At 36.6% G+C, this 22,159-nt stretch overlaps 1 protein-coding gene across 2 annotated transcripts in view; it reads left to right on the forward strand.

Annotated features, from left to right (window-relative positions):
• Nucleotides 1-22,159, forward strand: part of Lmpt (Limpet) — a 512,992-nt gene that overhangs the window by 260,336 nt on the left and 230,497 nt on the right. For both annotated transcript variants that reach the window (XM_065224671.1, XM_065224672.1), the window contains 3 exons: nucleotides 8,407-8,578; nucleotides 17,867-18,068; nucleotides 18,133-18,377. In XM_065224671.1, the coding sequence (XP_065080743.1) occupies nucleotides 8,407-8,578; nucleotides 17,867-18,068; nucleotides 18,133-18,377 (619 nt within the window). The remainder of the gene's footprint in view (nucleotides 1-8,406; nucleotides 8,579-17,866; nucleotides 18,069-18,132; nucleotides 18,378-22,159) is intronic.

Raw genomic sequence — 22,159 nt, forward strand, 5'->3', positions numbered from 1 at the left:
GAGAAGGTGGTCAAATTTTGGTCACAAATTTGGAAAAAGCTCAGAAACTTGCTAAGCAATTCGAGAGTTCCCATAATTTCAGTTTGGGTCTTACTAGTCCTATTGAGAATCAGGTTGCTCGGGATTATCTGAATATTTTATCTCGGGAAAATATTTTTGATGATTCCTGGGGGACTGATTTGGACGAAGTAAGATCTATAACTAAAAAAATTCAAAATATGAAAGCTCCAGGTGATGATGGAATTTTCTATATCCTCATCAAAAAACTCCCAGAGAGTACCTTGTCTTTCTTGGTAAAATTATTTAACAGATGTTTCCATTTGGCATACTTTCCTGATAAATGGAAAAATGCAAAAGCTGTTCCAGTTTTGAAGCCGGATAAAAATCCAGCTGAAGCTTCTAGCTACCGTCTAATAAGTTTGCTTTCTTCAATAAGAAAGATTATTTTAAATAGACTAATGCCTCACATCAATTCGATCTCAATTTTTGCAAATGAGCAGTTTGGATTTCGCCATGGGCATTCACCAACTCTTCAGAGTTACCAATTTAATTCGTTCAAACAAATCAGAAGGCCACTCAACTGGAGTTGCTCTTCTAGACATAGAAAAAGCATTCAACAGTGTTTGGCATGAATATTTGATTGCTAAATTGAAAAAGTTTAATTTTTCACTCCATATTATGAAGTTAGGTCAAAATTATTTAACCGACAGAACTCTGCAGGTAAATTATCAAAATTCCAAATCTAATCGACTAGCTGTTAGAGCAGGAGTTCCTCAGGGTGGGATTCTTGGGCCTATATTGTATAACATTTTCACTTCGGACCTCCCTGATTTGCCTCAGGGTTGTTACAAATCTTTGTTCGCTGATGACACAGGCATTTCCGGTAGAAAGGAAGAAGTCTTCGTGTTATTTGCAGCAGACTGCAGAAAAGTTTAGATATTTTCTGTTCTTATTTACAGAAATGGAAGATTTCTCCCAACACTTCCAAAACTCAACTTATAATATTTCCACATAAGCCTAGAGCTTCGTTTTTGAAACCTAGTAGTAGTCACATAGTCACTATGAACGGAGTTCCAATTTCCTAGTCAAACCAAGTGAAATATCTTGGATTAATACTTGACCAAAAATTAACTTTTAAAGATCACATTGAGGGCATTCAAGCCAAATGTAACAAATATATAAAATGTTTGTATCCTCTTATAAACAGGAAATCCAAACTTTGCCTGACGAATAAACTTCTAATATTTAAACAAGTTTTTAGACCGGCCATGCTTTACGCTGTGCCAATATGGTCTAGTTGTTGCACTACCAGGAAAAAAGCACTTCAAAGGATTCGGAACAAAATTCTGAGAATGATTTTGAAGTTACCTCCCTGGTACAGTTCTACCGAGGTGCATAGAATTTCGAAGGTTGAGACTTTAGAACTAATGTCCAACAAAATAATTAATAATTTCAGGCAAAAATCGTTGCAATCCTCAATTGCAACGATTAATTCCCTTTATACTTAGATAAGATTTAGTTTTAGTTTTTAGTTTTAGGATTTCAATTATAACTGACATGCAGGTTTAAAAAAAACCTGTTTAAAATACTGAATATTCCAAGACAGGAACAATGTAAAAACACTTAGATATATATCATAAAAATTAAGGCTGGTAAGTTACTGTAGTAACTGGAGCACCTAGGTTAAAATGAAATGTAATTTATTTTGAATTTGGAACAAATTAAGAGTTTAAAAAAATTGTCGTTTGTATCTATTTGAAGTGGCGAATTTGTTTTGAGAAATCTCGGATTTCGCGTATCAAATTTTTAAAACCTTGTAACAACCCTGCAATTGTTAGGCGGATTCCTGCTCGAATTTTAATGACTATTTCAAAAAAGTTCTGAGAAGAATTTCAAGAGAGGTTTGATGTGAAATCCATGGAAATTCCGAGAATATCTCCAAAGGTATTGAACTCTGAGGAAAGTTCCAAAATGCGGGCGAATTCCACGAATGTTCTAACAGTTCTAAGGATAATTCCAAGTGAGCTTTTAAGATAATTCCAAGAAAATCTTATTAACATACTAAGGAATATAATTGTTGAGGGTAGAATTCCAAAGCGATTCCGGTAAGAGTTTCAAGAAAGTTCCAAGGATATTTCCAAGAGAAATAATACGGAATTTCAGAAGAAGGAGAACTCAATAATAGCTATGAGCAGAGTTACAAGACATTTATGAAGTGAAAGGAATTCTAAAAAGACATCCGGAAAAATCAATAAAATTCCGGGAAATCGTCAATCGGCATGCATGTTTTAAACATATGAATTTAGAAAAATGTGGATGGTTTTCTATATCTGGAATCTTTCAGAAAACGACTGGAAAATCAGGGAGTAGGGGAAATGAATGCATTGTCGGCCTAAATGCCCCTAATTTGGGTCCATACATAAATTCAGCAATCGACTAGATTTTCAATAGCGACCAAAAATATCCATATGTACCGTCCCAATGACGCGTTCATCTAGATAAAATTGATAAATAGCAGATTTTTAGCGATGGGCCCAATCTTAGATCCATAGGCCAACATTAGAGCCATTTCCCCTATAAGGGATTTTTTTTTCATTGAGTGGACACGCTGAAAACGTCGGACATAAAACATTTTTGATCCATTGTTAAACTAAAAAGGAAATATAAGACAAATTTATTATTTTTAAGATCTATGGAGCGATGATAGCAGACAAGATTACCCATACTCTAGTTTTAATAACTAATTTTGTGTGTACATTCTGAAATTAATATTATAGGCGCTCTTTAAACGGGGCACAAATATGAAAAATCAGTGAGTAACCTGCTCTAAATTCACCGCGACAGCACTTTAAACATACTTTATTAGAATCATGGGAGCTTGAGCACTCCTGGATCAGACATTTTGGCGGGATTCAACTAATGAAGAGCCAAACAATTCGATACTTGAGAAATGTGTGCAGTTTCAAATTTAAAATAAGCGGTTATGCTAGGAAATTAATTGGTCATGATACACGCGGTCTATCCAATTTCTTAGGCAACACCGTTTCGGTTTAAATTATCTCCATCTGTATAGAACGCAGGTTCAAGAGCAACTACTTATGGACGACTGCTGCGGGGGTCTTTACACTTATGCTAATTCACTGCGCTGCTGACCCAGCTGCTAGCAAAAACGCTCACCAGGGCGGGTAAAAAGGGCGTCAGCATCTACCAGCTAGTTGAAATTAGCTGCTAGAAGCTGTTTACATCATGCTTGTGAGCGTTTTCGCTAGCAGCTAGCTCATCAGCGCTAGGGAACTTCAGCGCACGCCTTTTGCTAGTTAAAGTTGGTCGTTAAAATAGTCTACTTCATAACAAAAAAACAGGTACTATGAAGCGGAAGTGCAAAAACATTTTTATAGCATACGAGTGGCAGCAAACCTGACTACAAATCAAAGATTATGTTTTCAAAGAGGCAACATTCTCAGAGACCAACGTTAAATAAAGGAAAAAAAAAAGAAGAGGCAACATTCTAGTCAGCCTATTTTAAGGATGACTCAATAACAGCCTGATTTCAATACAACCCTTGTATAAAAAATTTGAAGAAAAACGTAAAATGTAGCAGTATTGGTTTTCCACGTTTCTTTATATTCCCGATAGCACCAATACAATCAAATTGGAAAACAAACAATAGCAAGCATATGAATGATCAACATTTTATCCTTAAGATATAATCATTTTCATTTATGCGCCATCTAGTAAGTAAATTTGGTATAACACTATCCATAGTTTTGAAGAACTTGTATTCCTGAACATCTTTGCGGAAGGAAGCAACATCCTTTATGGTTGGGATTTCGTGATAAAAACATCTCTAACATCAAAATATGTCGAATATATTTTTACAATGACCGCTCCCTCCTAGAGATCCGCCCCTCAAAAAAAAAAAAGGCTGATAATATTAACTAAAATAATGTTTCAAAACATTTCAAATTTCAGAATTCCATTGAAATTTTGTTAAGATACGACACTTGAATTCACGTTTTGTCGTATACATCGTTAAGCAATGTTAAAGAAAGAAAGCTGTCAAATTGAGTTGGTTGCGTTAGGTTCTCGTCGAGCGGTCTCACAAACACTAGCGCGTAAATTATATTGTTGAAAATATCCCATTTAATTTTGCGTGACAGCTGGTAGTGTTAGTGAAATGCACCGTATGCGTACACGTCCGCAGAAAGGCTTACTGGAAGTGGTGCATGAACCTAGGAGCGGGACAACGGCCAATCTTGGAACATTCAATTTCCATGATTTTACAAAAAAATTCATAACTTCGACAATTTCCAACCAATTTCATCCATTAAAGGCTCATTTTCTCCAGTTTTTAATGGCCTTTAAGAATAAATTATGGAATGATTTTTTTGAATCTTTTTATCCCATTAAAAATGTTGATTAAAACAAGATTTTTATGGAAAATTCGCAGAAAAAATAAAAAAAAAATGCTGTAAATTTTTAAATGACTTCAAATTTAACTTTTTAATTAAGACATAATATTCTAGTGAACGATAGCAAATTTATTTAGCTTCATTTTCATAAAAAAAGATTTAAAATTGGTGCACTAGTTCCAAAGATATTGACATTTTAGTAATCGTACTTTTGTCCAAAATTCAAAAAAATCAAAATTTTTGTGTATCTCAAAAATGGCTCTACTTTAATTTTTTCTGACCACGGCATTGAATTTAGCGTAGGATTTTGCATTGGAAATGATCATCACCTTACCGAGTTCAAAAATGCTGTAAACTAGTATAATGTTTCAAAACATTTCAAATTTCAGAATTCCATTGAAATTTTGTTAAGATACGAAAATTTGGAATTGACCCAAGGTACAGATAATGAAGGTTTTTTCATTAAAATTTTCCGAATGAATATTTTTTCACGTTTTTTGCAACAGATTTTATGTACACTAATAAAATCTCAAAGATTGTTTTTTATGTATCCCACGCATGGATTTTTGGAATGTGATCAACAAATGATATCTATGTGTCGGACACATAATTAATATGTGTTCACATAAAAGCCATGTGTCACCAGTAGACTGATGCAAAATTTGAAATTTTCGCTCCAAAGTGTTCAAACGGCTCCTATTTGGTTCCTGATTAGCTTTCCAAAATTTGAACTCATTTAGTAAGAAACTGAATTGGCACAAACCATTTGAAGTTTAAATGGAAATTACTATGAGAAAACCAAATTTTGAGATCATATTTATTTAATAATTCACCCTATTTCTCAGCTCTAAAAATTGATAACTATACTTGTAGTACATTTTCACAGCTACAACTTTGTTGAAGACTGTTTTTAGATAAAATGTAAGGATCAAAACTTATTAATGAGTCACTATTGTCTTATGATTATGATCTATCAACTTCTCAGCAGGCAACATTGGTGTTTCTGGTGCGTAGAATAGAGCTAAAACATCATGGATACTATGTCACACTCCAGAATACAGTGTTGCTCACAAAATAGTTGCTTGATCATGCCATTAGATTATCAATCTCTTAAACAATTAATAACTATTTAATTTGATGTTTGGCTGAAAAACAACATTCCGCAAAGTTGTAGCTGAGAAAATTTTCGAAATTTTTAACGGTGCAATATGCAAAAAGAATAGAAGACTACGAAGAAAAAGTTTAGTTTCCCCATAGTAATTCCCATATCAACTTCAAATGGTTTGTGCCCAGTCAGTTTCTTACCAAATCAGTTCAAACCTTGGGAGGCTAATCTAGACCCAATTTGGAACCGCTTGAGCACTGTGGAGCGAAAATGTCAAATTTTGCATCAGTCTAGTAACCACACATAAAAGCCATTTGTAACCACACATAAGTGGTTATCCCTTTTTTTGTGGGAAAGTTATAAACGATTTTTGTTAAAAAAAAAAAAGTGTCCATTTAGAATGTTCATATCTCATAAAGGGGGACGAGCAAATGATTGACGGAAATAAATGGAAAAACTAAATACGGCCATTGGAACACAATGCCTTATAAGATTTCCACATATCCTAAAGTAAGTTTCCCATGCGCATTACGTTACATCACTTTGAATATCATTGCCATTAATTTAAAAAAAAACTACCACTCTCTACATGTCAAAAATACCACTTGTCCCACGCCTCTGCTGGGTGTCATCGTGTTAACTAATTTCTACATTACCATGACATTTTCCCTAATGAGTTTCGAACCACGATACATCTCTGTTGTACACGCGAATCCAGACTAATGAGCTTCTCAATTTGAAGCTCATCAGTTACAGTGTCTCTGTTGTTGTCGTCTGCCTCTCATGCTCTCATCTCTTCCTCTGTGTGGTCCGCAAACCATCTCTTGGAACCATCGTGTCTTGATCATCTGTCCAATGGCCGGTCTGCGTCAGCAAGATCCTCATTACGAAACACGGCGGTGGATGCCATTCATGAGTTGCTCTTAGAAATATGTTGGTTCTAAATTTGGATCACCCAAAGAAAATACACAATCGTAAAAGAATGCCTTCCTCGTTCCGCTAGTAATGCTAGTCAAAGTCAAGTTCACTGCAATAGTGCTTGCAAATATTCACGAGAAAAATGTTGATCTCATTCCGAAGCCCATTGTGATTGTGTGGTTTTCTGACAAATGATCAATGACGATGATGCCAACGGCCAAGCATCCGTGCAAAAATGAAGTATTGGATAACAAGATGGAAAACAATTTGGGCTTCAAAGAATAACATAAATATTCAGCGACGTGGCAGCGAACGATGGACCGGTCGGTCGAGGTGTGGATTGGTCGATTCCCGGGGGAGGATGTGGAGCAGTGAAATTGAAACGAAATGAGCAGAAAAACAAACCATTAAATGTACCTCAACCTCAACCACACCACCGACCGCCGTTCGTCAAGAGCTGAGATTGGAGAGGAGACTAATAATAATAAAAATATGTGCGGTGGTTGGTGTGCCGTGCTGATGGTAAGAGAATGAATGTGACGACGACGACGACAGGATCGCATTCTGATTGTTGAGAATTTGTTTGTTACTTTCGCTTCGATATGGTTGGGAAATGTGGTGAATGCTGCGTAAAAGTGAAGAAAGATAAATAATCATGATTCATTAGTAAGACCAACACCAAATGCCTAATGACAATTCTAGACGAACAATTCTAAATGTCTTATCTGCCTTGAGCGATTCTCTTCAGTGACTTTTTCTTTCGTTAATGTGTTGTGTTTGATGTTCTGGATGCTAGCTGAGAATCTCATTTATCAAAATAAGTTGCAGGAATAGCATGAAATCTGTTTGTATAGCTGTGGTTGTTAAAAGAGAAAGTTCTCTTAATCAACTCGATCAAAGCAGATAGGACCTTTTGAAATGTTCATTGTTAATTGGAACTAGTCTTGGGTAGCGAAACGAGGACTTTGCGCGATAAATTTCGTCACGGTTCACTTGAATTAATATTTATTATATCCGATGTTTAATCAACTGATGAATGGTCAAGAACCAAGTTGGCAAATAAATTAGAACTATTTTTCGAACCATGCCTCAAAAAACCGTGGTTCGCCAAACTTTTTAAAAGCACGTTTTTGGTTAAATATTCTAATTTCTTCGTCACGCTGGTTCATGGACATTTATCAGTCAATTGGGCATCGGAACATAAATCGCCTGAAAAGTCTATTCAAATGAAGAGATTACTTCATTAACTCTTCAAATCAATTCCCATTACAGCCACGCATCAATCTAAGTTGAAATTTACGACGCTGTAAAACTCACTTTCATTTAACTGGTGCCGGCGTCCTCTCAGGGCTTAACCGTTTCCGACAACCAACTTCACAACATCGACCCCTCTCGGTCTCTTGTGGTGCCAAACTGTAAATCCTTACTCCCCAAGTGGTTCTGATTTTCCCTTTCTTTCACTCCCTCCCTCCCCGGATCCCGAAGGTGACAAGGCGTTTACGTGAGGTTTTGTTTCCATGCACTCTACAAATTGCCCTCCCCGTTACGAGCTAATTCAATTAAATTTTACGATCACCGTGCGCGCAATTCTGCAGCAAAGCAAAAAGCGGAAACGGATGAGTAGTCGGAGTCGAGGGTTGGAGCTACGGCGGATAACGATGACGATAATGATCTCCGCTCTCCCGCATCAGTTCCGAGTGCTAATGAACTGCATCCCGCTGCGAACGAGCAAACGAGAGAGAACGAGAGAGAGAGAGGGAGCGATTGCAATGCTCCTTCATTCATAAATAAATATTAAAGACGAGAGCGACGCGAGAGAAATCAGCTGGTCGGGTTCAGTGCCGGACCAAGCGTCTCCATCGAAACTGTGCCAATTTCTCCGCATTGATATAATTTCCTGCCACCTTGCGGTGGCTAGATTAGTCAACTGTTATACTAACAAGGTATGTCTTCTTTCCATCTCGCACACAGAAAAACCTGCCAAGAGTGTAAATGTCCGCGGGAAACGCATGCCGTCTACCATGAACAGTTAACTTCGGTTCGCGAGCGGTTAGGTTTCAAACATGACTCCAATACCAGCCGGGTGGATCCGAGGCAGATGGGCTACACCTGGGTCCCACCGGGGATACTGACGTCGGCGAAGGTAAGACATGAAATGCACGCAATAAATGTACGAACAGTTTCACACGATGTCTGCTTTAGAAAGCTTAAGTTTCAATAGCTCTGTCGCGAACATAGGAAGTAACAATATGATGAAGATTTCGACGAGGGATGGGAAATAATGCTGTTATTTTCCGAACTAAGTGTTTTGGGCGGTTGCTAAATGACGAATCGGAAAAACTCGACCTTCCCTGATTTGCATACAACTTTGCATTTTTGTGTGTTATGCGTAATCATTTACATTTTTTCAGAAAATGGGCCTTTTTGAATTTTTTATTTTTTTTTAAATGGCAGAGGAATATCCTGAAGTCTTAACATTTTTTTTTTATTTCTCCGAAATTAATTGAACTGTCCTAATGTTCTCTGATCTCCAAAGTTCTTGTTATTTTCGTTCTTCTGAGTTCTCTGATCTGCTGTGAAGTTCCAAAAAAAAAAATTAAGAAGTTCTCTGTCAAAATTTCTTGCTATTTTTTTTAAATTAATAGATGTGCAAGGTCTTCCGATAATGATATTAATGAAAATGATGATGAATTTGTTTCCATAACTTATGGGCGTTTCCATGAGCTTAAGGAAAAAATGTGAGAACTTAAGGGAAAATAATAGAACAACATGTATTATGAAGTTCCGTAAGCTTCAGGGCTGTTTCGAGAATTGAGGGAACGTCACGATGTTTCATGTCCGACGTATCGGTCTTTGGGCTTGACTTTTTTCAGTGGATATAAGATGTACACTCCCGAGCATAAGTTTAAGGACACCGCCAAAAAAAAACTTCATATCTCTGTCATGTTACGTCCAATTTTCGTTCTCTTTAAATCATTTGAAAGGTATTGAATGGAACTTTCCTCGTGGGCAAATTGTTCAATATAATTTTCAAACTTTGTGTGCCTAAAGTTCACCCAAAGTTACAATATTTTTTTAAAATTTACTCTGAATCGTGACTGATATTCTCAGAATTAGGTTGGTCAAATTTTGAAATAAAAGTAGTAGTAGAACACTTAGGGATCGTCCATTAATTATGTCACTCTTTTAGGGGGAGGGGAGGGGGGTTTGGAAACTGTGACGAGCCTTACAAAAAATAAATAAGGTCCATATAAAAATGTGCCGGCGCCGGTAACTGCTTTCTAACACCCCAATAGGTCTGGGTTCAATCCCCAGTCGAGGTCGGTGGAATTTTTCTGAGGCATAAAAATCTCTGGTCACGTCTTCCTTCGGAAGGAAAGTAAAGCCGTTGGTCCCGGCCCATGTGTGTTGTGAATGGGTGCGATATCCTACGCAGGTGTGGAAGCTGCCTTCCTGCACATTCGGTTGCCGTCAATGGATGGCAATCGATGTCCGTCGGTGATTGGCACTAGATTGCGGAACAGAACCGACGTTAAATAAAGGAAATAAAAAAAAATATAAAAAATGTGACAAAGGGGGAAGAGGGGGTTGAAAATAGGCCAAATTCGCGTGACATAATTAATGGACCTTCCCTTATGCTATACCATTCATACCATTCAAATAACCTTTGGAGATCGAAAATTGAACAAAACATATTTGCATGGTTTTTTTGGGGTGTCCTTAAACTTATGATCGGTTGTGTACCATCTTAAATTAAGCGTAAAAACTTCAACTTCTTGAAAGTTCCTGCAATTAATTGATGGAACTGCTATGAAGTTCACTCTTCCTCTCTCTTATTTAAGTATTATCTGAAAATAATGAAACTGCCCAAACATTTCTAAACTTCTTTGGAGTTCTCTGGTCATCCCTAAGGATCTCTTAACTTTAACAAAGTTCTCTAGACTTCCCTGAATTTCTCAGAACTTATTGAAAGTTCCAGCAGCAGTGTTCGCCTGAACTCAAAAACTGCGTGAGTTTATTCCTCTATGAGTTTGCCTTTCAAAATTCAACAGCGCAAAAATCAAAGATGAGTTTTCAGGTTCAAAAGTTCATTGCCTAACATTTTGGTGTTAGTTATTGTTATAACATCAGTTGATGGAAACGAAACCTAACACAACATTCATAAGCATGCTATCAATTGACGTTTGAGCGGTTTTTAAGATTTCCAAGCTGAAATGATTTTTTGGCGTTGTGAGTGTGAGTGCGTGAATATGCATGAGAATCTCAAGCGTGAGAATTGTTTGCCAGATTCACACGCGAGTTTATTCTCTCAGGAAGGTGCAATGAATGAGATTTGAGAATGATTTTTCGAACACTGCCCAGCTGTTTCCCTGAAGCTCATGGAGCCTCCTTGAAGTTCTCAAAGCTTCTCTGGAGTGCCTGCAATTTTTGGAACTTCCATTACTATCCCGCAGTCTGTTCATGAAACTTTTATAAATACTGGTTATTTCCTATAATCCTCGGTACCACCCTGAAATCTTTCCCGAAGTTCTTGGAACATTCCTGAAGTTTCTGGAACTTTCCTGTAGTCCTCGCTACTTTTTTTGATGACGTTCCATGAATTGCCCTAAAAACTTCCCGACATTTTCTGCATTTCCATAAACTTCTAGGAACTGCTGTGAAGATTTCGAAGTTTCTCATAAGTTCGCTTAACTTCTCGGATTTTTCTGGATTTTTCTTTTTGAACTTCTTGAAGGTTCTCGTTATTTTACTGAATTTAATGGAATTGTTCTAAAGTTCTCGGAATTTACTATAAGTTGCCGGAAATTCCCTAATATGCATGAAACTGTTCTAAATTATAACTTCTCTTAAGATCGTGAATTCAACTGATGTTTTGATGACTTTCGAGAAGTTAATTGAACTACCCTGAGGTTCTCGAAGTTTTCAAAACTCATCCAAAGAACTTTGAACTTCCCAATTTTTTCTGGACCTCCGTGAACTTTTCAGCATTTCTATAAAATTCCTGCAATTTTCCTGAGTCAATATAGCCTTTTTTTTTATTCGCCGGAATATTTTTCCACTTCCAGAGCGCCTTATGATTTCTTCTTCTTCTTTGCATTCCAAGCTTATTGCTTATCGCATATTAGCTTAGCGCGTGCTCTCAACTAGATGCACTTCCATAGTTATTAATTGAGAGCTGTCTATGCCAGTACCATTTTTACATTAGTGTATTTGTGTGGCAAGTACAATCATACTCTAGACTTATGCAAAATTTGAAATTTTCGCTCCACAGTGCAAAAATGGTTCCAAATTGGGTTCTACTTAGCCTCCCACAATCTGAACTACTTTAGTAAGAAACTGACTTGGCACAAACCATTTCAAGTTTATATGGGAATTACTATGGGAAAACTTATGTTTTTGTTCATATCTATCTAACAATTCACCACATCACTATGCTTTAAAAAATTATAGCAGTTATTGTAGCAAATTTTCTCAGCTACAACTACTTTTCAATAAAATTTAAGGAACAAAAGTTATTAATGATTCAAGTCACTGATATCTTATGATTATGCTCATTCAACTGTTCAGCAGGCAACATTGGTGTTTCTGGTGAGAAAAATAGAGCACAAATATCATGGCTACTATGTCATACTGCAGAATACAGTGTTGCCCACAAAATGGCTGCTTGGTCATGCCATAAGATTATCAACCTGTTAAACAATTAATAACAATTTAATTTGACATTTAGCTGAAAAACGATGTTGCGCAAAGTTGTAGCTTAGAAAATTTCCCGTAAGAATAATTATGAAAATTTTCGGAAAAGCAATATGGAAAAAGGGTATAAGACAATGAACAAAAAGTTTGGTTTTCCCATACTAATATTCCATATTATATGGTACGTTTCAAAACATTTGCACTTTATCGAACACCACCGTACTCTACAGGTGGCGAAGGTAGCATTTGCTAAACAACAAAAACACGGAAAATCGCTTTAATGTTCCTTGAATATCTACAAAATCCTTTCTTATTTAAATTATGATTAGTTTCCGAAAGTTCCGTCAACATTTTCCAAGCACCATAATTTGTGTTTTCTTATTTATCTCTTATCATACTATCATACCTAATTTTAGGAAAAATCTTGAACAATTTCTAGAATTTTCCTTAACATTCATGGGCTAAACAAAGTTCCCAAAACTACCAGTATGTTATCAAATCAAAACTTCCGCAGTATGAAGCCCTTACTGTGCTAACCGAAGCAATGGTGCAACGGACTTTTTGTTTCTCCGAGGTCCCCTTCTTAAGTCACAAGTACTAGGCTAAATAAGGGGAAGATTATGGATATGATGATAGTTTAAACTAAAAAAATATATATATAGATACATAATAATGGATTCGCTTTATGCGTTTAACTCAGAATACCTCTGGCGTTTTACAAATCATTACCAATTTGGTTTCTACGTTGCTGTGATATCTTTAGTAGTTATAAATTATGACTGCTGTTAAGATAACATTAATCAATCGTCAGCAAAAAAGAACAGCAACCATAAAAATATATGTGGAATAATGCAAAATGGCACATCCCATTTGGCTCCCGTACAAGAAACCATACTTTTGTAAAGGAAACTTTTATCTATGTAGGAAACCTCGTGAACCCAACCTTTGCTACTTTTAGCAAAAGTGGAATGCCAAACTTCTCGACCATGTGTGCGCAATCGTCGCTACGCAAAGCTTTGAAATAATGACAAGAAATGTTTATGCTGTTACAATTGATGTTACCTTTGGAAACCTTAATAGGCAATACGTTTACTGTTTCAGTGCCAGGTTATTACGTTTAAATCAGGTTCTTGTTTTAGACGTTCCCAAGAACTCGTGACATTACTGCCTAAAGGGTTAAATCAGTCCAGAAAATTTAACACTTAAGGAAGTGAGTCTATCTTAGAATGATTAAAAATTTTCCCTGCTGAGCTCAAGCTTTTCAAGCGGATCCAGTGTTTCCAATTTTTCCGAAGTGATTTAAAACTTTTGTTAAGTTCAGTACTGTTTGACGTTATTCTGTACGTGCTATTTTTTCTGAAATGGTCCAGTACTTTCCAAAGTGATCCAAAGCTTTTCTCAAGTGATTCAGTACTTTCTGAAGTGATTTTGAACTCAGTGCACTCTCTACAACTCGAGTTATAGAATTATCGAGTTATAGAATAACAATCCCATACAAATTCGCTATCGCAGTAGCCATGACACTCATTTTTATTATGGTTATATAACACGATATCGAGGAAGTGTACATCGAGTTGTGGAGAGTTGACTGTACTTCATCTATGTTGCCAAAATTGAGACCTTTTTCGATGTGTCACAATTGGGTGGCTTAGCGATAAGAATCAATACTTCTTCAAGTGAATAAAAACTATTGAAAGTTCGTGGAAGTGAGAAGAATCGCTCGCTTTTTTACGGTCTAATTGACCTACATTTGGAAGCAGCCAGCGCTGTTATTGCCTCCGTAAAATATGAGATCACCAGTTTTTACACATTGCTGATGCATGCTAGTCCAACGCATCATATGTTGCTTCTCTGTCAGGTGATCTGGTAATAACGGAGTAGAAACCGCGAGTGATTAATCATTCGCATGCTAAATTATGTATGTACTATCTGAAGTGATTCAGTATTTTCTGAAGTTTTTCTGCAATAATTCAGTACTTTTCAAACTGATTCCGAGATTTTCTAAAGTATTTCAGTACTTTCAGAAGAGATTTTGAACTTTTTTTTTGTGTTTCTGTGCTCCCCAAAGTGATTCCAATTTTTCTGAAGTGTTTAAATATTTTCTGAAGGGATTATAAACGTTCTTGAAATGATTAAGTTATTACAAAGTGAGTCAGCTCTTAAAGAAGTGATTGAGAGAATTGATACAGTACTTCCCGAAGTGTTGTTAAGTTGTTCAGTTCTTTCCGGAATTATTTAGTTTTTACCGAAGCGATTACAAACTTTCTGGAAAGACTAAGGTATTCCAAAGGGATTCAGAAATTTTCTTAAGTCATTCAATACTATCCGAAGAATTTCAGAGCTTTTCTGAAGTGATTCATTACTTTCAGAATTGATTTCAAACTGTTCAAAAGTGATTCAATTCTTCCTGAAGTGATTCAGTACTTTCGGAAGAGATTACAAACTATCTGCAATTTTTAAGTACTTTTCGGAGTGATTCCAAACCTTTCTGAAGTGATTCAGTACTATCTGATTTGAGTGCTTTCCGAATTGATTATGAACATTCTGAAGCGATTCAGTATTTCCAAAATGATTCCGAACTTTCCTGAAGTGATTCAGTGCATTCTTGACTGATTCAATTATTATAGAAGTGATTCCATTCTTGCGGAAATTATTACAAAATTTCTGGGAATCCGAAATTTTCTGAAATGATTCAATATTATCCGAAGAGGTTCAATACTTTCCGAAGTGATTCAGTACTTTCTGAAATGATTCAGTACTTTCCGAAGTGATCATAAACTTTTCCAAAGGGATTTCAAACATTCCTGAAGATATTCAGTATTTTCCGAAGTGATTCTGAACATTTCTGAAGTGATTCTGTGCATTTCTAAGTGACTTAATTGTTTTCAAAATTACCTTTCCGCAATGATTCAGCACTATTCAAAGTGATTTCGAATATTTATTAAGTGTTTCCGGTATTTATTAAGTTATTCAGTACTCTGCGAAGTGACTCTTAACATTTCTGAAGTGATTCAGTACTTTTTGAAGTGATTCTAAACTGTTCTGACAGGGTGCCTTCCATTCATTTTGGCGAATAACATGTTTTATTAAATTATGGAATTATAAGATATTATGATAATACTTTGTATGTGTATGTAATAAGACAAGATTGTAAAGTTTATGTTTGACACACAAAACATGCAAATTCAGCTTTAACAGAGTCACAATTAGCGATTTTCTGATCGTCTCTTCGCAAAGAGTGAAGAGCGAAGAGTGGGTGAGATAAATGACAAAACCGCTTATTGCGACGCTAATGTAGCAAAATTGGCACGTATTATGCGTCAGACACAAACTTCACAATATTTTCTTGTTGCTTACACAAACAAAATGTTATCATATAATCTTATTATTCCATAATTTCATAAAATATTTTCTTAGCCAAAATTAATGAAAGGCTAATCGATTCAGTACGTTCAGAAGTGATTCCGACCAGTTCTAAAGTGATACAATATTTTCCTTAATGGTTCAGTAGTGATTGAAAACATTTCTGAAGTGATTGAGCACTTCTGAAGTGAGTCCAAACTTTTCTGAAGTCATTCAGTACTTTCTGAAGTGATTTCGAACTTTTCATAAGTTATTCAGTGCTCTCTGAAATGATTCAGTACTTTCCAAAGTGATTCCTAATTTCTATGACGTGATTCAGTTCTTTCCGAAGTGATGTCGATCTTTTTTATATGATTCCAAACTTCTCTCCCATACCTCACCTTGAAAGAATTTGGAAAGCATTATCATGTCAAAATTTCTATTTAACACCACTAAGTAGCCAACTTTTTTCCACCAATCAGGATTTGCACCGTTAGTGGTTAACCTCAATCAGATGAACTTTTTAACAGTTCAGTGGTATTATTTACCTTTTTTTAAATTTTTTCCCGATCAGGGGCACGGGGCACTTCAATTTTAACATTTTTTTATTGATTTTTTCGTAACATATTTATCAAGAGCGCAAGTCATTTAAAATTTAAGATTTTGTCATTTTTTCCCCGAACATGTTTACCAGAGGTGTAGGCCATTTCAAATTTTATATTTAAAAAAATCTTCCTGCTTTTTATAAATTTGCACATGTTTACCTGAGACATTGACATTTTTTAAATCAAATTCCCTGAACCAAATTTAATGTTTTTATCAAAAATATGTTTATCAGGCGCAATTTCTATTTTAACAATTTTGTATCCCTGATCCTGGTTATCAGGGTCACAGACTATTTCAAATTTCAACCTGAACATGTTTACCAGGTGCACTAGCTATTTCTAATTTTCATCCGAACTTGTCTACCAGGGGTGCAAGTCACTTGAAATTTAACATTTTTATTCCACTTTTACCACAACTTGTCTATCAGGGGCGCTATCTATTTCAAATTTTATGTATATTTTTTAAGATTTTCCAGATTGAACTTTTTTTTCCCTGAATATGTATATTAGGGGCGCTATCCACTTTTAATTGAACGATTTTAATCATTTTAAACATGCTTACCATGCGCTCCTGGTCAAATATATCCTTTTAAAATGTTCTCCAGAACGTGTTGATCTGGGACGCAAAACATTTCAAATTTTATGATTTCGATAATTTTTCTCGGAATTTGTAATTTCAAATTTACTGATTTTAAAATTTACCCGAACATGTTTGTTAGACGCTATTTATTTATTGGAGGCGCAAGTGTTCGAGAGGACTGACTTGGGTGCAGTGTATTTTTAATATTTAACATTTGCGGGGAGATTTTGCTCTCATTGGATGGCTGTATTTTACCTATTTTTGCAACTAAGTAGTCACCGACTCCCCCATGACTACCCACAACCCCAGCACTGGATACGAACTGCCATTTCCATGTAAATATTTGATAATTTTTTCAAGTTAAAATCAGTTGTAATTGACCTTGCATGTTTTGTTGTATCAGCGAAAAATATGGGAATTCAATTAGCGGAATTGTAACTTGTCCTCTGGACGATTGAATTTCAGGATGGGACTGATATTTATGCGATTACTTTGATGGATGCCAACTTGATGTTGTTTTCACATTTGTCATGATTTAAGTGCGTAGTTTTAAAACATAAAATGAAAGTGGAAAGCGTTGTTATCTCAAAATTGAAGAAAATTCATATGGGACTGATATGTGATTATGGGCAGTGTACTCCTAATAGCTACGTTACATTTAAATATTTTATGATATTTTGACAAAATTTATGATTTGGCCCAATGGAACCCCTCATAAGATTTTACATTAGTCTATTTTTTATTTAATTTTCGTGAAATGAGATATCAATTTCAATCAAACATTTCGACGACAGTCGTAAAAATATCATTGATGAATATATTCATATTCTTAAAATTGCTTTCCTTACTAAAATGTGAATGTTGTAAGATAGGGTACGAACAATTTTGATTTTTTGACCCAAAGTCACCCTTACTATGTACTGAATTCATTAAATTTACTATACTAAATTCATTATATAGAAGCCTTAAAACTGTTCGTGATGGATTGCGAAATTGTAAACTTACGCGATAAAGAATGCAATCAATGCAAAATTGAGAACCGCTTCATTAAAAGCGTATAAGGACTAAATTTAGAAAGAGAGAGATTGAACGTAAACGTAGTTCGATGCAAGGAAGATCCTGCACTTTTCTTCCATCCGGGGTCTATGTAAAGCAGTGTTCGTGTGGCATCCTTTCACCTTATTACTGAACATTTCCATTCCGCACACAGATCCAACGGTACTTCGACGTGATCCCACCGGAGAAGGTCCCTAAGATCGGCACCCAGGGCGAACGGTTCCGGGACAAACAGCTGGTCTACCAACTGCCAAAGCAAGACCTCGCCCAAGCTTACTGCAAGCACGTGGAGGAATCGAATCGAAGTTCCTACGAGGATTTCGTGGCGGCTCGCAACGAAATCGCATTGGATATAGGTACCTATGGTTTTATTCGATTTAAATTCCAATCGTTAATTCCTTTCCCCTCATCATATTTTAGGCTACGTAAAAGACACCCCGGCCAAGACACAATGCGCTGGCTGCGGCGACGCGCTGAATCAGGGCGAGATGGCAGTGACGGCACCCAAGTTCCGGGATCAAATCCTGTGGCATCCTAGATGCTTCAAGTGCACCACCTGTGATGAGCTGCTAGTCGATCTGACCTATTGCGTCCACGACGATCAAATCTACTGCGAGCGACACTACGCCGAGCTGCTGAAGCCCCGGTGTAACTCATGCGATGAGGTAAGTGCTGTCCGGACATTGACCGAATGCCATAAATCAGATCACACGTGTGGTGGAGTGATACAATCTGGACCTGGGGGTTTAGGATGGAAGCAATTAAAACAAAAGCACTATGGCTTGCGGAAGAATGAGCTTAATTGGTCGAAGCTTGTCTCCAACCAGGCCAAAAGCCATTAAACAGTGTGTGATATCCTGATTTATTGCTTGCCAAACGACAATATGTATCGTTTCAATAGAGTTGTGATTATACGGGCACGTTGTTTGCCCGTAGCCTGCCAGCAAACATGTCACTTTATTTGTGTGCCTTGCTAAATATTTGGCGAAGAAACAGAAATCACTCTCATTGTGTGGTTAACCGCCCGTTGCCTCGTAAAAGAAAATTGATTTGAGTTTGGTGTGCTATACAACAGTGCATACAGAGGAAATCTGCTCGAAGCAAATTAGCCTAGACGCAATCCAAAGTGTAGAACAGTTGATTCGTCCAAGCAAAGGAAGTGGTATACTCTCCTATCTCCGAGACGAATGTCCAATTCATTCATTGCGAACCATTTCATTCACAAACAAAAGCTCTCCCAAACATCCTTATGGAGATAGACGCAACCCCCATCAGGGAAACAGCAGACTGCGAGGAAAATAGATATGCAAATCGGGTTCGACCGCTACCAACCGACGATAACAACGTCCGTCGATGACGACGACGATAGTCAAATTTATTGCGCTTTCGCCAAGTTTCCTTGCTCATTCCATCATCCAAATTGGCACCGGAAAACACAGACCATGAAAATGAGTTGCCCTTTTCAACGAGTTTTACCCTCTCATTTCCGTGGAACACGATTTGGTCGGTTAGTTTCTCGAGATGCGGAAAAGTTTTTCTGAGGAAGGCTGCCTGCCTGTTACGCTTCCCCTTGTCGTCTAATATAGGTACGGTCATTGTGGGTGAGAATTGTTTGTTCCGGATCGTTCACTAGCAAACGCATTTATTTTTGATGAAAGTAAAATGAGCTGAGGTTGTTCCCGAGCTTGTGAAGTAAACTGGTGACAAGGTGGACAAAGGAGACGCATGGGAGCAGAGCCGCACTCGGGATTTTTCATTAGGTGGTGAACGAGCAGTTTGCGCCCCTAAGCCTGGCTGTTTCACTTTTACAATGCGATCATCGCGTTCCATAAGGGCAGTTTAAAAGAGAAATTTATTGAAATTTAAGAAGCTCAGCGAACTTTGTAGAAATTCAGGAAATTTCGTAGAAACTCAGCGAACTTCGTAAAAGTGCAGGGAATTTTGTAGAAGCTCAGAGGAGTATCGTAGAAGTTTAGTAAACTTATTAGAACTGTAGGGTTTTATTTGGGAATTAACGGTAAATTATGGGATGGCCCAGATGTTAAGGAAAATTCATAAAATAGTTTCAGGGTTTTGTAGAAGGTCATGGATGTTCTGAGATCTTGGTCGAATTAAGAGAATTATAATAATGGAATTTTAAATAAGTTCATAAGAAGTCGAGATTTTTTTTCTAGAAGTTAAGATTAGGTAAACTTGTAAATGTTCATGAAACATGATATGAGTTATAGGAAATTTGTACAGGTTTAGCAAACTTGGTAGAAATTCAGTTGTAGCAACCGGTGGAAACTAACGATTTTAAATTGGCTCACTACTTGACTAGCCTATTGGTCCCAAGCAAATCGATTAACGTGACCCATTGTAGTCAAAATTCTAGTACTACACTATGTTTGTTTTGATTCGCTATGAAAGTGCATCGATTGGCTTGGGACCGAAGAGAGTACCAGAGCTGAGCCAGAAAGTTGAGCACGTTTCTTCGAGACCTTCTAGACTTAGAGTTACCTCTATGGTTGTAGTTTGTATAGGCTACAGAAAAAAATAATAACTTCAGGGAAATTACGAAACTTCCCACAAGTTCAGGCAACTTAATATTGGCTCAGATAACTTCAGATAAGTAACTCAGGGACTCCAAATGAAAGCTTATGTTCGCCCCTTCAATATGAGGCTAGTATGAAACAATTGATTGTAATAGTATTGTTCTGAGTAAATCACATCCGAAAATTATTGTTAAAGTCCTCAAAATGTATGGAAAAATGACTCCCGATAGAACATTTAGATATTAGAATTCGTTTGAAGGGTGTTTTAGCGATTTTTTTTAATAATTATATCAGAGACAATTAGGATCTTTTGACTTCATGGAACTGAGTTTAAGTTCAAGAAACGAGAATTTAGAGAACTCAATCGAAGTGTGCCGTAGCCGCTATAAGACACATTTGTTATCGGTCGCTAGAGTTCTGGTTCTAATTTCGACATTGGTCACGAATTCATTCGGCACTGCGTCTTCCAGACCTGTGTACTGCTGAACTGAAGCCGTTGTGTCGCAAGTGATTGGTGATGGAAAGTAGACGGAGTCCTTTTTTCTCTGCTGAGATCCCTCTGCATACTGTTAATTTTTTTATCTAGTTCGTTTATTTGGAAGGCTCAATCGCGTTAGCTTTACGGAGCCGATAATTCATACTGTTAATTGGATCCATTTCATGACTTTGAAAAGGATATAATTGATTAACATCAGCTCAGTATACCGTAACATGTTCAATGAATCAATTGCAGTTGGCATTAATCACAGCAGAGTACGTTATATGCCTGTTTTACTCCAATTTCCCTATCTATCTATCTATATAATGATATAAATGATAGAAAAATGAATTTCTGTCTATCTGTCTGACCCTTATAGTCTCGGAAAATACTGAACCGATGAACGTGAAAATTTGTATGCAGGGGCCGGGAAAGGTTCTTATGATGGTTCGAGACCCCTCCCCCTCTGCAAGGGGGGGGGGCTTCCATACAAATGAAATTGAAAATATAGCATGCTTTTTTAATCAGCGCATAAACTCAAGCCTAATATTGAATTCCGAGCAAGGCCAGGCACACTCAGCTAGTATAATATAAGATTTGCTAAGAATTTCATCATTTTCTCTAAACGCAAACAATTGCAAACGATAAAATAGTACTTTTCGTATGCAAAGATGTCCACAGAATCGATAACAGTAGGTATAATAGACGGCAGAGTACGAGAAAAGCCCGTATAATCCAATTTTTCCCATGATTAATGGTGACTCAAACTAAATAATTTAGTTTGTTCTACGTATCTTAAACATTTTTTTCTATCGAGAACAAATCAGTGGGCCCTTATGGACAATCTGAAGAAACGTATATTCTGGTGATTATTATTAATCATCCTCTTCATCACCACTTTTCTTGTAATCGGATTCTGAGCAAGAATTTTCGAAATTTTCTTGTTGAACTGTGGACATTTCAAATCGTTTGCGTTTAGAAAAAAAAATTGAAATTCTTAACAAATCTTATATGTTGTAGGGAAATATGGGTAAAACGTGCATTTTACTTGTTCTGTCGTCCTTTAAATCTTCTGCAATTGATTCTGTGAACATTTTTGCATGCGAAAAGTCCGATTTTATCGCTTGCAATCGTTTGCGTTTTGAGAAAATGTTGAAATTCTGAGCAAATCTTATATTGTATAGCGAAATTGGGGTCAAACTGGCATTTTCCTTGGTCTGCCGTCTGTTATTTCTACTGTAATCGATTCTGTGGACATTTTTTCATATGAAAAGTGCTACTTAATCATTTGCAATCGTTTGAGTTTTGAAAAAATGTTGAAATTCTTAGCAAATCTTATATTGTATAAGGAAATAAGGGTAAAACGAGAATTGACCGTACTCGGCTGTGACTAATACCTACTGAAATCGATTTCTTGAATATTTTTAATGGTGTA

The sequence above is a fragment of the Ochlerotatus camptorhynchus genome, unplaced genomic scaffold (assembly GCF_037179485.1).
Source record: "Ochlerotatus camptorhynchus isolate MF236.1 unplaced genomic scaffold, CSIRO-AGI_Acam_v1.1 ptg000213l, whole genome shotgun sequence".
Classification (NCBI taxonomy): domain Eukaryota; kingdom Metazoa; phylum Arthropoda; class Insecta; order Diptera; family Culicidae; genus Ochlerotatus; species Ochlerotatus camptorhynchus.